This window comes from Culex pipiens, chromosome 3 (assembly GCF_016801865.2).
Source record: "Culex pipiens pallens isolate TS chromosome 3, TS_CPP_V2, whole genome shotgun sequence".
NCBI lineage: Eukaryota > Metazoa > Arthropoda > Insecta > Diptera > Culicidae > Culex > Culex pipiens.
In genome coordinates this window covers 113512688-113528039 of record NC_068939.1, presented here as the reverse complement: position 1 = coordinate 113528039, position 15352 = coordinate 113512688, and the positions used below count along the sequence as shown (strand labels likewise).

Below are 15352 nucleotides of genomic sequence, written 5' to 3'. Positions count from 1 at the left end.
TGACGGTAATTCTTTTTTGAACTCATAAAGATTTGTGCCCACAATTATTCTTTTTACGTACACCGAAATTCAAGCCAGATCACATTGGATTGAAGTATAACTTTTAAGCCCTGCGCTACGAGGACTTGTTGGTAGCGGAGCTGTAGAACGGGATCATCCATAAACCACGTGGACACCTTAGATGGGGGGGGGGGGGTGGGGGTGGTCAGCGATTGTCTACGCTCCATCAACAAATATTTGTTTTGTATGGAAATTGTCCACGAGAGGGAAGACGGGGTCTTAGATTTCAAAAAAGCGTCCACGTGGTTTGTGGATGGTCCCAACGCAATCTTCCGCTTTATCGTGGCACTATCTTAGTGAAACATTGGACGGCAAGGATGGTGATATAGTTTAATCATTAATTTGCAGTAGCGGTGCAATTCAATCTCATTACCTTGAGATAACATTGCATTACAGAACACCATGTTAAAAGAATGAAGGTATCAACTATTTTCACTGTGTATTCTCGTGTAGAAATCACCGGCTACTTTGATGTTGTTTGCGCAAGATAATGACCACGTGCGTGCGATCACTACCACATTCAAACAGCAGAAGCCGCGTGTCACATTCGCCATTCGCGTCGCCACTAGTAAACACCACACAACGCTGATTTGTTGCGCACCTTCAACCGTCATCAGCAGTACTGATTCAGTAGTGGTGTCATACTGACGCGGTGACCATTCTCATTCATTTGTATCATCTGTTTTGTTGAATGTGTTCATTGCAAAAATTAAATCTCATCAATTTCAATGAAACTCTGCGCTCTCGGGCAGTGATCTAAGCTCTCTCGGACTCAGATCTCGTTGTCTCAACTGTTGGTTGTTTGGCTTGTTCGTACGGTTTGCAATTCATACGAGCAAACACTTGACCACCGCCACCACCGCCGTCAACGGCGGATACATTCCGCAACAGCACACACTTCCTCAGTCAACAACCATGAGTTAGTTTATCAGCGTTCGCACTCTATCGCGGACGCCGTGATATCTCGTCGCGAACTGCACAGCTCAATCACGGTGTACGAAGTCGTTATCAGCGCTGGGCGTTGAATTTTTCGCGAACACTCCAGTATCACTGCTCAAGTTCAGCCAGTTGGAGGCCAATATTCCCTCTCCCAATTTCACCAAAAAAAAAAACCAAGTGAAACGATGAATGACCCCTCGAAAACTATCGAATTCATTAACCGGGAACTTGTACCGGGCATGGTCAAACGGGGTGAACTGACCATCGAAGGCGTATCCAACCCCTCAGAAGTTCACCTGGAACAGGTCGAAACGAGCCCGTTAGCGTCGAATGGGACGTTCATGCTAACCTTACCGTTTCGAACCAAGGTAACGCTGAGCAGCGGCGGCAAAGGCGATCAACGAAAGCACCGCGAATACCGGCTCGTCGTTAAGGTGAGGCAATCCATCTGGCCCCCACTTATGGGAGGTTTTTTTTTTTTGTTCAATGAAACTACTCCGCTGGATAGGGTCAAGTTCAAGTGGTGCGAGGGGAGTAAAAATTGCTTCCCCTTATTACAATCTCTATGCTTTCGGAGCTCCGGTGATTTGGTGGACAATGGTGACCAAATGGTAACATCGCTTCTGCGTAATCAATTCTGATAAAAATGAGCTTCGATTTACAGTCAAACCTCGCATATGCAACTCATATGGAGGTGTCTTATGCGAAGCACGCTTATGCGAGTTACAATGCTTGTTGGATTTTAGCTATTAAGGAGACATGGGCAGCAACGTTGCCAGATTATTTTATGGGAAATCTGTATTTTCTTAAAAATAAATCTGTATTTTATCTGTATCATGTCAAATTCGAAGCCATAGAAGGTTTTTTTAGACTTTTCACAACAGATTTAAGCTTTTTAATCATAATAAAGCAAAATTCAATTACTAAATTATTGAAATTTTCAAAATAAATCATTTTAAAAAAATCTGTATATACAGATTTTTGTGATTTTTGGGATCAAAAAATCTGTATAATACAGATTTATCTGTATATCTGGCATGGCTGATGGGCAGTATTTTTATATTAAAAAAAAAAAACAACTAGACTATATAAAATTGTAGTGTTTTGGAATCGTTTTGAAGTCAGCAATGCAGTTACACCAATTTTTCATGGATTTGATGAACTTTTCGGTAAAAATATTTACGAGACTGAAAAATCACCTCTGCCCTACACCACAAATGGGCAGCGCCATCCGAGAGAATAAAGAACACGATCTGGTAGTATAAAGGTACTGTGAACGGACACAGAAGATAAATCCCGAGATTGGCGAGAGCGTTATTCTCATGGATTCATTTTCAAAACAGTTCATCAACCAAAAAAAAAGTGCCGATATCGAGACTCGAACCCAAGACTTTTGACATATCGAACTTTGCCGTATCGGCCATCAAAGTTCGATGACTATTAGTTGGTCATTTGGCAATATAAGCCACTCAATGGGATGAACTGTTTCAATGAACAAATTAACAAAATTTCCTGGTGGTTCACCCGCGAGAGGTTTGTTCTTCCATTTAAATTTGGTAGAGCTGTTCTCTCGGCTTTCTACTGTGGGTGTATAGAAATGATCAACAAATTGCCAAAACCCTTGTTTTGCAACAGTTTAATTTTTAAAACAGCTGTACCTTCACAAGGATTGGACTTAGGACAGTGTTCAATATTGAGATTTTTATGTAAAATTGTCTGTAAAATCAATTCCTATTGTTGTTTTCTGAAAATTTTGACGGTTAGACCACTAAAAAACAGTTTAGTAAATGATTTTCATATTTTTTCGATGAGACATACCATCATACATTTTTTGTGAGTTTTTTTTGTAACATCCTCAAAAAAAATAACGAAAAAAAAATCGTCACATCACCTCAAAATTTAAATTATAAACTTAAAACTCCCAATTTTCGATCACTTTTTGATTCGATGCAACGGCTTCGAGTTACAACAAGATTTTAATTACGAAACACAAGAATATTTAAATAACAATTACATTTTTTTTCAGTTGCAAATAGAGGGTGACGAGCGGGAATTTCCGGGAAATCAACCATTGTGGACCTCTCGATTCCCGGGATGAGAATCCCGGGAAATTTTATACATAAAAATATCGAAGCAAAATTATATTTACCAATGAAAAAAAAAACCTTTGAAAAATAAGGAATTGTTTCGAATATACTATCGTATGTTCAAGTTTGAATAAACCAATGCTTCTCTAATCTTCTTATGAGCAATTCCAGCTCAAATCAGGAATTTTTCTGGCACTTTTGTACCCGACCCTCTCCGATTTCAATGAAACTTTGTAGACATGTTATCCTAGGCCTATGTAAGCAATTTTTGTGTATATGCAGCCAATAGTACTCGAAAATAACATTTGAGAAGGGCGTAAGGTATTTGAATATTTTTGTATTTTGCAATTTAAAAATTACTGTATCTCGAAGCCGTTGCATCGTATCAAAAAGTGGTCAAAGCCAAACTTGTAGGAAATTGGACGGGCTTTCTAAAAAAAAAACACTTAAGGGTGCACAGCAACGAAGGAAGTTGTTGTCTTCTTATTCCAAAATTGTCAAACTTACGGACCCAATCCTGCAATAACGGAATAGTAAAACTAATCAAACTTTGTTGTAAATTACTTTATGGACACTACTTTAGGGGAAGAATAAAAAAATATTTCGATAGTTCTCGTAGTTTTGAAAATACTAAAATATCTGTAACAAAAATCTTGGTGCAAAAGCTCTGGTTGATGTGCACCGTTAAAGAAAAAAACACTCCACGTTTACGAGATTTTTTGATTTTTAAGTTTAAAAGTTAAATTTCAAGGTGATGTCACGATTTTTTTTCGCTCAAAATTTTTGAGGAAATAGCCTAAAATGTTTCAAAACGACTCATGAAAAATGCAGGATGGTATGTTTCTCCTAAAAAAAAACAAAAATCATTTACTAAAACTGTTTTTTTGAAAAGTTTACAGTTTTTGGCAATTTCTATATGACAGACTTGATTTTTCAGTCTCGTAAATATTTTTACCGGAAAGCTCGTCAAATTTTCCATAAGTTTGCCTTTTACAGCTTTTCAATTTAACTCGTTTTATTATTTATGTAAGCTTATTTACTATCCAGGTTACAACCATACTTAAAAAATATATTCTATTTACAGTTATGAGCAATTTAATTAAACTTATATCTGTAAGCCCATACATCCAATTGAAATGCTATCAAAGACAAACTTATGGGAAATTGGACGAGCTTTCCGGTAAAAATATTTACGAGACTGAAAAACCAAGTCTGTCATATAGAAATTGCCAAAAACCACAAAAAAAAACAATTTTTAATCATTTTTATTTTTAAAACCGCTGTATCTTCCCAAGGATTGGACTTAGGATAATCGGTAATATGGAGACTTTTATGTAAAATTGTCTGGGAAATCGATTCCCACCATCAGTTTTTGGAAATTTTGACGTTTAGACCACTTTTCAAAAAAACAGTTTTAGTAAATGATTTTTGTATTTTTTTAGGAGAGACATACCATCCTGCATTTTTCGTGAGTCGTTTTGAAACATTTTAGGCTATTTCTTCAAAAATTCTGAGAGAAAAAAAATCGTGACATCACCTTAAAATTTAACTTTTAATCTTTAAAACCAAAAAATCCCATAGAAGTGGCGTGTATTTTTGTTTCAGTGTATTTTTTTCAGAAAGCCCGTCAAATTTCCTACAAGTTTGTGTTTGACCACTTTTTGATACGATGCAACGGCTTTGAGATACAGTAATTTTTAAATTGCAAAATACAAAAATATTCAAATACCTTACGCCCTGTTCAAATGTTATTTTCGAGTATTATTGGCTCCATATACACAAAAATGGCTTATATAGGCCTAGGATAACATTTCTACAAAGTTTCATTGGAATCGTGGAGGGTCGGGTACAAAAGTATCAGAAAAATTCCTGATTTAAGCAGGAATTGCTCCTATTCAGAAAGGTGTGAATTGAGAGAAAATAAAAAAAAATGTGGACCCAAAAATTTATCTCAAGCATATTTAGGAGTTACACTACAGAAATGAAAACTATTTTTTTTAAATAATATTTTTATTTATTATTTCCAAGATGAAAAAGACTTTTGAAAATAAGTTCAATTTCCATACCCTCTCTCGAGCATAGCAATCCTTAATTTCTTGGTTTTTTTTAATTCTAAGTTGGTTAATTTCGCTTTATCTAGGTAATTTCTTTTTTTGATGTCAATAAAATATTCTGTGTTTCGCATCAACCTCAATATTAAATTACATTTTGGAAAAAAAAACTCTGGCAATCTTTGTGAAGTTAAGTTCCACCAATTGTGAACATTCGGGGTTTTCCGATGACTGATATTTTTTCAATGAATATTTGCAGGTGACCTTGAGAAGGAAAGGTGTTTTGAGTCGTTATTTATCATATTGCAAAAATCCCGGTACTAGGAAATTTTATAGTAATCAGCTATTTTTTTACTTCAAAAAAAAAATCGAATAACAGGTTCATTCAACCAGTTTGCGCTACTTTTGAAAAATCACTCAATGGGAATGAAGATTTGTAAACATAAAACATTGAGTTCTAAAAAGCTCAACAAACGATCTTGTATTATTAGATTCTGAAAATAAAACCTAAAGTCTTGTGTTTTTAGACTCTGAATATACTGCCCATGTTCCCATAAATGTCCCATATGCAAAAACAGCAAGCTGAGAAAAACGCAAGGGAAGTTTGTCCCACACATAAGGCTATGTGTTAAGTTTTCACGAAAAAACAGAATTTCCTCTTGATTTCTAGAACAAAGTACTGGATGTTATAGGCTCTTTTGAAAGAGCACACGATTTTGAACAAAACTGCATCAATAACTCAAAAGTGATGAAAATGCATATGGGACATTTATGCGATCATGGGCAGTATAGTTCCTTAAAATATTGTTACTATCTCAATTAACGTTTCATTGAATAAATTTGAATTAATTGTAACTGAATTCATTAAAAAGAAACAAATTCATCACTTTTCTATTAAAATAATTGGCACTATTGGCATAGTTTAAAAAAATCTCGGGTCCCGGAATTTCTCGGGAAATGGTCAAATTCAACTCTCGATTCCCGGGAAATTGAAAAATCTAGTTAGAAATGTGCCAGAAAAAAATCCTGATTTGAGCTGAAATTTCTTCTATGTGTTCATGAAGATATGCTGGGATGTTCTAAGTCATTCAAAGATTCTGTATTATTCCTGTAGATATGTTTTAAGTTATCCATGAACATCCGGGTGTTACGGCCTATTGAAAAGTTTAGGATGACCTAGAATATCGCGAAATATGTAAATATGGTGCAACTAACTGACTTTATAATATACAGTCACGACTCGATTATCCGAAGGCCTCGGAATAATTTAACTTCGGATAATCGAATCACGATTTTGTTGTTGTCATATTTTTGATTGTCGAGCTTAGGTATAGCCACAAAAGTGATTTAGAATTTGTATGTAGCCAAAATCCCATAAACCCTGTGACTCGCATAAGCAGCTCTTGGGACTTAAACGAATCAAGTGGAATGACTTGTACATGAAAAGTTGCATTTGCAAAGCGCTCTAATACGAGGTTTGACTGTATTCGTGCACGATCATTAGAGCTTGAACATCATTATTTTTTTTCGATTTGGTAGAGCTGGCACCCGGTTGGAAACGGCGGGCACAATTCTGACGTTCATCAATTTGTTGTTTTGGCGGTATGGACCACATTGAATTATCAACTTCTGGCTTTAAAAGCTAACAAGTATAAATATAACTGAAATTTCATTCATGGTATATGCTTCAAAATTCAGATCCAATTCCCGCGATCGAAATCGATACGCAATGAAATTTAATATTCCATCTCTTAGGCATTATGCGGGAACATAAAAAAGGGGAAAACAAATTTGTCGATCGAAAACAAACCTTCCTTCTTTGTCGCCCCATTTCACATAAATCACATTCGTCAATGGCTGCTTCATCGCGGATGGAAAATAAAAACAGCCTCCGAGGATAATCCAATTCGACGCAATCATCCATCGGAAAGGCGGAAAATATCATTCTCTGCTGTCACACCGAAAATGTGGCGGGTGTGCGTTGACGTGCACTGGATCTGCTTCAGTGAGTACGGTAATGATGCGGTGGGTGGCACCAGCTTACAACACACGAGTTGCGCTTTTTCGATATTACCTGGGGATTCAGGGACGATAACGTCAAAGCGTGTCCGTGGTAAAGTAAGGAACGTTGAAAATATTTTAATTGTGAATGAAATAAGCTGAAGAAAAGTAAAGAAAGAGTTGAGTAGAGTAGAGTAGAAAAGAGTAAAGTAGAATAGAGAAGAGTAGAGTAGAGAAGAGTAGAGTCAAATTTCAAAGTTAGTCGTGACCAAAGCCTGAATGTGCGTGCTAAAATTTACGCATGAATTGGATAGGAAATTTGTTTTCACCATATGACTCTAACTGACAAGGTTCAAGGTAATGTGCCAAATGCCTTGAATTTATCAAAATGTTACTCACCGATCTATATTGGCTTTTTATGAGATTCCGGTTCAAATAAGCTTTCCCCTTTCTTTCGCTCCTTTCCAGGTCACACCACCCGTCCCACCAGAAATGTACGCTAGCTGTCAGTTTGACACCCTGTTTGACAACGAAACCGTCGCGTACACCGACATCATTCCGACGCTGGGCAAGGCCGAACTTTACCCCAAGTAGGAGTTGAAGAGTTGGGGCTGGCAAAATTGATGAAATTTAACGCTTCTTTTTTTGTTTTCCATCATCTGCCAGATACTTTTACTCGCACCGGAAACCACTGGAGGCAGTAATGGTTCTGAGTGATTTTTCCACCGACGGCTGGAGGATGGCACCGATGGTGGTTAATCTGCCGCTGGAGTACTGCTTGCTGGCAGGTTGGTAGGGGGTTGAGCGTTTAATAGTTCAACAAAAAACAAAAAACAAAAAACAAAAAACAAAAAACAAAAAACAAAAAACAAAAAACAAAAAACAAAAAACAAAAACAAAAAACAAAAAACAAAAAACAAAAAACAAAAAACAAAAAACAAAAAACATGTTCATAATTCTTACCTATTTTAGCCCACCCTAGTATCAATAGAATCAATTGAGCTTTCCCCCTCAATCAAGCTTCAGGGTGGTAGGATTGAATCTTCAAACCGCGCAAATCACTTCTTTGTTCTATTTCTCTTCACAGCTCGCGAACTGGGCCGTTTCCACGGTGAGTGCTATGGCCTGAAGGAGACGAAACGCGAGCAGTTTGAAAGTTTGGTCGGCAAGTTTAAAGAGTCCCGATACGGCGCGGCCACAGATCCAACCTGGATGGAGATAATGAAAGTTGGTCCACAGCGCGCCCTGAAGGCCACTCGCGAAAGCATCTTCGGCAGTCGCGTCCCCGAGGAGTATCTGGCCAAAGTGGGCGTTCTGCTGCAGGATCCCTGGGCCCATCAGCAGCTGTCCGTTCGCCCGGAGGAACCGCTGGCCGTAATTTGCCACGGTGACTATCTGCGGAACAACATGGCGTTCAAATTCGACGACAAAGAGGTAGATCGCAAATCGTCGACACAGGACCAGGACCATCACTAACCCCGAAATGTTTCCCAATTTTCCAGCATCCCGACAAACCCACCCACGTGATGATGTTCGATTTCCAGACACTTCGGTACGCTTCGCCGATGATCGATTTCACGGCGTTCATCGCCAACTCGACCGGCTACGATGTCCGCGAGAAGCACTTTGATGCCATATTCCGGGCCTATCACGGCGAGCTGGTGGGCACGCTTGGCAGCGTTATCGGGGCAAATCCGGCCGACTTACCGCAGCATTACAGGTGAGAGAGAGAGAGAGAGAGATATGTGGGGCCTTGCCCGGTGCTAATCCGATCAGGAAGTCGACATGGCGTGTATATTGTGTGCAAGCATGCATTCAGGCCGATGTGACAGGTTGGTTCGATTCTCACGAGTGTACTGGAGATTGGGGATTTTAAAAAGGTGAACAGTCGACCAAAAATCATACCCAAGTTATTCAAGACAATTCTGTGAAAAAAAAAAAATCAAAACAATTTCTAAAAGGTATCAAATATTACGAGCAATTTGACTTTTTTCCAAAATTTTCAAAGTGCGTTTCGCTTCTTGTATGTATTGCATACAGTAAAAATTCCACGGGACTTTACATTATTTAAAATGTATGCAACAGGCCAAAATAACCGAAGAAAAGTGCCTTTTTAACGCAACATTGATAGTTCACTAACACTTTTACAAATTATGGAATCTTTTCCTTTTTGCATTTATTACAACTTAACGATATGCTTCTGGAATAATGATCTGCTCAAAATTTTCTAGAAAATCATTAAATTTCACAACATCAAATGCGCTATTCTCTTTGAAATCGGCCTATTTCGGTTCTTTTTTTATATTTAATTGGGTTCAAACTGGCCTCATGATCAATGAAGCCATTTTGTGTCATTGGTTTACCCAAAATTAGTATAAAAATAGTGCGTAAATATCTAAAAATCTGTAATGGAATTTTAATGGAATTTTCTGATCGATTTGGTGTCTTTGGCAAAGTTGTCGGTATTAATGATTTTTTTTTAAATATACAAAAATTCTTTGTCTTTTTTAGAGATTTTTGTGACTCTTTTTAAGTCGTTGCAAATATTTTTCAAAGTTTATTCTCTCGCCCCCCCCCCCCCTTCCTCAAAATCGGTTCAAAAAATCAGGAGGAAAATTCTTCAAGATACTTCAAAGAGAAATAGAAGTCTAATCAACTGAAAATAGTCTAACAATTATTTTCCTGTGTAACTTGTGGTACATGTTAAATTTTTGAGTGAGATTGTTTCGGATGATTAAATATCATATTCTTGAAGGATATTTGCTCATGGGACCATCCACAAACCACGTTGACACTTGTTTGGAAATCTCAACACCCCCCCCCCCCCCCCTCGTGGAGAATTTCCATACAAATAGTTTTTTTTGTATGGAGCGTGAACAATCACCAACCCCCCCCCCCCCTAAGGTTTCCACGTGGTTTATGAATGGTCCCCATCTGATCTCATCGATTTTGATCAGATTCATTGTGTTTCAACATAAAATACATTTCCCTACCTTATTCAAATTTTAAAATTTAGTATGGAAAAAAGCCACGCAGGAGGGAGGGGGAGTTCAAAACTTCAAATTTGAAGGCAACCTGGTTTATGCACTATTCTTTTGAGCAGAGTTATTGTTTCTGAAAATCATATTTCTCAGATGATTCGCTCTTAGAAAAAAAGTTACTGAAGATTTTGAATCTGTTTTTTTTTTTTTCTAAAACAGTGTTTCTAAACCGGTGAGGGGCCATTCTAGGGGGGGAATGAGGGTTCCATAGAAATTCAATGTCTTAAATCATTATCTGACACATTCTTTGCAACTTTCAGTTTCTTTGATTAGTAAAAAACAACATTTGCTTTTCCCCAAAAAAAAAAATTAAAGTTTCAATTTCTGTGAATTTTTACATTTCTTGAAACAATAATTTTTTTTAATATTTCTTATATTTCTTAGGCATTTGTGCAGGCCAAGGATTGATACCTAAGAGCATGCAATGGCACTGACCTTGTTGCGTGCTCTTCGGTTGACGTCCACGTAAGGAACATCCTGGAAGGAGCGTAACTAACTACATCCGTAGTTCTGTTAGATCATCCGAATTATCTTGATCAGAACAGTATAGCTCTGGTTCCTTGCGAGTGTCCTATTTTCTTACCTCCACGTTGGCTTGGTTTTCATGATGACCTAGCTGGTGGCCTGTGGAAACGGATCGTAAACCTTTGACCACCTTTGAGTCGAGACGGCTAAAAGAAAGGGGCGCGACAATGTGGGAAAGGTAAGTAATTTGTGATTGTAGACGGTATTGTTTCGATTCGCAGTATGTTGAGTCAACTGCTGTGGATGTACCTGAAACATCGCACAACGGGGTTTCTCTCCTTTCCATTTCCAGCTACCACCTATCTCCTTTTTTATTTTGCTCTACTGATTCTCAATTCTTCACTGATTCTTCTATTTAATATCCATCATTTGATTTTGATTTTACCAACTTTTGATTCTCTTATCTCTCAAAGCTTTTCCACTCTTTTTTACCAATTGATACTGCTATAACAAACTTTGTTTTTTCTTTTTTCCTTAAAAATATACTTTTCCTTAATGTACTAGTAATATCAAGTCTATTTATCATTCGCCTAATCTTTTTTGATTTTATTGCGAATTTATTTATTTGAATAATTCTTTATCTGTCCTATAAATTATCATTACTATAATCTAAGCTTGTTTTCTATCTCTATTTATTAACTATTGTCTTATTTTACATCTAATACATCCAGCTTCTCATTTTTATTCTTTAAAATACGCTCATCATTCTCTTATTCTCTCATTATTCTCTTCAATCTTTACCCTTTGTTTGAAAAGTGAGGTTTGAGCCCTTACTCAATTTATGGAATGGTAAAAAGATTAACACAAATATTACTACTGTACTTTTGGTAAACTTTTATAACATGCTTAGGACCAAAAATTGTAACAAAACACCGCGACAAAAGAAATAGCAACAGATAAACACGACTCAACACTAGGAAAGATTTCAGGAGAAAACAATACACAGTAAAATAACAACTAATTTTTGAATTCAAACTAAAAATATAACAGTTTTTGCGTTGATGATAGTTGATAGACACACTATAAATGGTTAGGCGCTTATACTTACATCAAACCCTACGTAATGTACCACCCCCGGCCGAGTTAAAATGCGTAACCGGAAAAGAAGGTGTGCATGCCTGGCACGAACACTCAAAGCGTGTTCTAGCGTGCTGCTCAAACTGACTCAGAGCAAGGGTAAGATGTAGGTGTAAGGGCAGTGCGTGTTCGTCGGGAACCTGGTGCATAAGATCGGTCAAGGCCCGTTCTTACACTGAAAATTGCGAATTGCGAATTGCGAATATTTCTTAGGCATTTGTATTTTTTTGGACAGATTTATTTTTGCTTTTTTGAAAAATAATTGGAAATTGAAAAAAAGTTTTTCAAATATTATTCAAGATTGTTTGAATTCTTTACATTTTTGAGAGTAATTTGTCTTCTGCCGCAGATAATTATTTATTTAATTAATATTTGTTCATGTTTTCTAATTGTATTTATATATTGTAATTTAAACGAATAGAAGCCTGGAATAGGCTTTTCTTGTTCAAAAAAAATTGATCAAATAAACAAACAATCAACCAAAATCAAACCTGCGTTGGCTGTAAGTTTTTTGCCTTTCTTACAAAAGAAAGGTTTAAGGTTTGCTTTTGGAAAAACGCTTTTTTCAGAAATCTTAAAAAATTCGTGCACGGTGAGGATTCATCCCAGGAAAAAATCCTATTACTAAATTGAAGGTTTAGATGCGCTCTTTCGATTGAATTTTGGCCCGAAACCCGGAACTCAAAGCCTGATTTTTGAGAGCTCTTTTTCAGAAATACATGAGCGATGTCTGTATCCACTCTTAAAAATTTTGTGTCTTCCATCACTGGAAAACCGCTCGTAAAACCCACAATTTTTATAAGTCAGATCTGTAGCCGTGGGGTCGGAGACGAACATTTTATTTTTCGATTCACAATTTTCGACCAGTAAATGTGGTCAAAGCCATTTTTAGAGGTATTTTTTAGACTATTTTACAGATAACACTATCAAATTTAAAGAATTCAGTTTCAAACAAAAAGCCATTCGAAAACATGCGCCATAAACTGTTTGGGCCCAAAATTTGAAGCTTTTCCAAAATGTATTTCCAGAGATAAAGCGATTTAAGTGTTTTTCGTCTTACTTTTACCCTATTTTTTCCTATTAAATTTTTGGATTTATACAAAATCATATACTGAACATCAAATTCAAAGTCCCAGCCCATTCTCGATCGAAAGCTCGACAAGATAAGTCGAAGCTTCAACGCCAGAGCTTTTACGCTTGCGCGTTTTACGCTGCGCGTGAAAGTGTTCTTTCTGGCTTCTCATAATTGGTCGACAAAGTGCAACAGCGATACATATTTTTTTAAGTTAATCATAGACTAACAATAAAGACTGAGTACCCTTTATTTTTTTTTCTAATAATGTCAATCCAATATGTTTTTCTTAATTAAATTTAAATATCTTTCGACAAATAATGTACTTCTGAAATTAATAAAAAATGGCATTTGAGGTTAAGCCTATAAAGATTCGAAGCTTTAGGTAAAATTCTCACTGGATGGTATCATTATGTTTCTGAAAAATTAATTGCACCAATATATTTCTCGGAGTTTCATCATTTTGTAAGAAAGGCTCTATTTCACCTCTGGTGATATTAAATCGGTTTTTTTTTATCAAAATAAAAGTTTTCAAATTCCACCTATAGTTTATTGCGTAATTTACACCTAAATTTGTTATGAAAAATGTAATCTTTTTGCAAACCTAGAAATTTTTTTAATTATATTTGTTCATTGATACCAGTAAATAAAAAATAGGGAGGGGGGAATGAAGTTTTTGCAAATCAGTCAAGGGAGAAATGGATCGCAAAAGGTTGAGAAACACTGCTAAAAATATTTTAAACTCGCAATGCATATGATTTCAATGACGTATCATACTGTTAAAAAAACTTCAAATCAATTGAAAACATGGTCTGCATTATGCACTAATCCTTTCTTATGCTTTCTAATAAAATTTCCAGCACAATAAATATTTGTGTTCAATTCGACACCTTTGTTTACAGCACCACAATTAATATTTTTTTTTTATTTTGGGTGGTTTTCATTTTCTGAAAATAAAGTGCGGCCCAATTTTGTTTTGAAATTTTGAAATGATTGGTTTAAAATTTTGATTAATTTTAAAACCAACAATTTTGAAACAATTGAAAATGAAAAATAATGTTGGACATTACAAAAGTCTTATAAATACAATAATGATTTTTGATAGCGATGTCAAGTTTTTACAAACATTCGTTTTTGCCGTTCTCACTGAGGAAAGGCTAAAAAAAAACACTCGAAAATGTGAAAATAAAAATGTGGAGTAAAATTCGAATAAACAAGTTTAAAAATCCCTTTTTTTCCAACAAAAGTAATGCTGGTGAATATAATATATAATATCTCCTGTCCTGTTAAATAGTAATCATTCTTGTTTTGTTTTATGATTTTCTTAAATCATCCATAAATTCAATCAAAAGTTATTATTTTTAATACAAAATTACCAGAGTGTTTTTCTTTCATTTAATTAATTTATTTCGTTTTTTAACCATGTTGGAGCATAATATTTTGATTTTTCTGATTGGTTTCAGTTAGAACAGGCTCAGAGCAACAAAATGTGTACATCAATTTTCAAATTTAAAACCATTAAGTACTCTAAAAACTGCTGTCCCTATTCAGACTGTAGTCCCGATTCGCCCCAGATGACGGTATTATTTGTTTGAAGTCACTATCCTAAGCTGAAATGTAGACTACCTTCCAACAGCTGATTAATTCAAAGTTTTGAACAAAGTGTGCTACTGAAGGAAAAAAGTTACAAATTAACATACAGGGTTGAGTGCTTTTATGAACATTCCATACGCAGTTTTGACATAAAACTAGTAAAAATTTAGTGCAAATAAGAGGTGAAACAAAATGAGGTGTCTGGATTTCGAATCGTCCGATAATTTGAGTCAGCGTTGCCAGTTCAGCAGTTGTTACCTTTTCAAGAGCGGAAAACATTAATAATATAAATGTCTCAAATATCCCCATTCTCCCCTCAGAACATCAACCTACCTGTTCGCTCACACAAGCGCACTGTATTTTATCATCATTCGTTCACCCATCTGGCTGTCTGTCCGTTCTACTCTGATGTTTCACTGATGCACTCCTGATTGTGGCAATTTCCAGCTACGAGTCCTTCCTGAAGGAATTCGCCCGTTACTACTCGTTCGGCTTCCAGATAGCGAGCAGTTTTTTGCCCATCCTGCACGAACCCATGGAACACGTGTTTGCCAACGTGGAGATGGCCCTGGAGGACTCGCTGGCGGACGCGTGGCGCCGGGGTGGCCCCCGTCTCGACAAAGAGCTGGCCGCGATGGTTTACGAAATGTACCAGCTGCATCAACGGTTTGGCATGGATCCGCGCTAGAGGGGGTTAGGGTTGGATGCCGATATCGGATATGGCGGACAAATGGGTGCTGATTGTAAGATATTGTTAAGATTTGGCAAGTGAGTAGAATTAAATGCATTTGTTACTATCCAAGAAAGTGTTTACAATTGAATTATCCGAAAAATGTGTGGTAATTCCCACTCTCAGATTCTATTAGCTTATTTCTGTGCTCCAAATAATCAAGTCCTTTGATTGCT

General features: G+C 36.5%; 1 protein-coding gene across 1 annotated transcript; it reads left to right on the top strand.

Annotated features, from left to right (window-relative positions):
- The first annotated feature begins 714 nt into the window (after nucleotides 1-714).
- LOC120430631 (uncharacterized) lies at nucleotides 715-15243 on the top strand. The gene is made up of 6 exons (XM_039595726.2): nucleotides 715-1433; nucleotides 7607-7728; nucleotides 7805-7926; nucleotides 8226-8572; nucleotides 8641-8858; nucleotides 14894-15243. The coding sequence occupies exons 1-6, from the start codon at nucleotides 1185-1187 to the stop codon at nucleotides 15132-15134; spliced, it is 1299 nt and encodes a 432-aa protein (XP_039451660.1). The 5' UTR covers nucleotides 715-1184; the 3' UTR covers nucleotides 15135-15243.
- Nucleotides 15244-15352: the final 109 nt, after the last annotated feature.

What these genes read in the sequence shown, in the direction of transcription:
- LOC120430631 (XM_039595726.2), top strand. Translation starts at nt 1,185, where the DNA reads ATGAATGACCCCTCGAAAACTATCGAATTCATTAACCGGGAACTTGTA. An exon ending in AAGGCCGAACTTTACCCCAA is followed by an intron (nt 7,729 to 7,804) that starts GTAGGAGTTGAA and finishes ATCATCTGCCAG; the next exon opens with ATACTTTTACTCGCACCGGA. An exon ending in GACTTACCGCAGCATTACAG is followed by an intron (nt 8,859 to 14,893) that starts GTGAGAGAGAGA and finishes GGCAATTTCCAG; the next exon opens with CTACGAGTCCTTCCTGAAGG.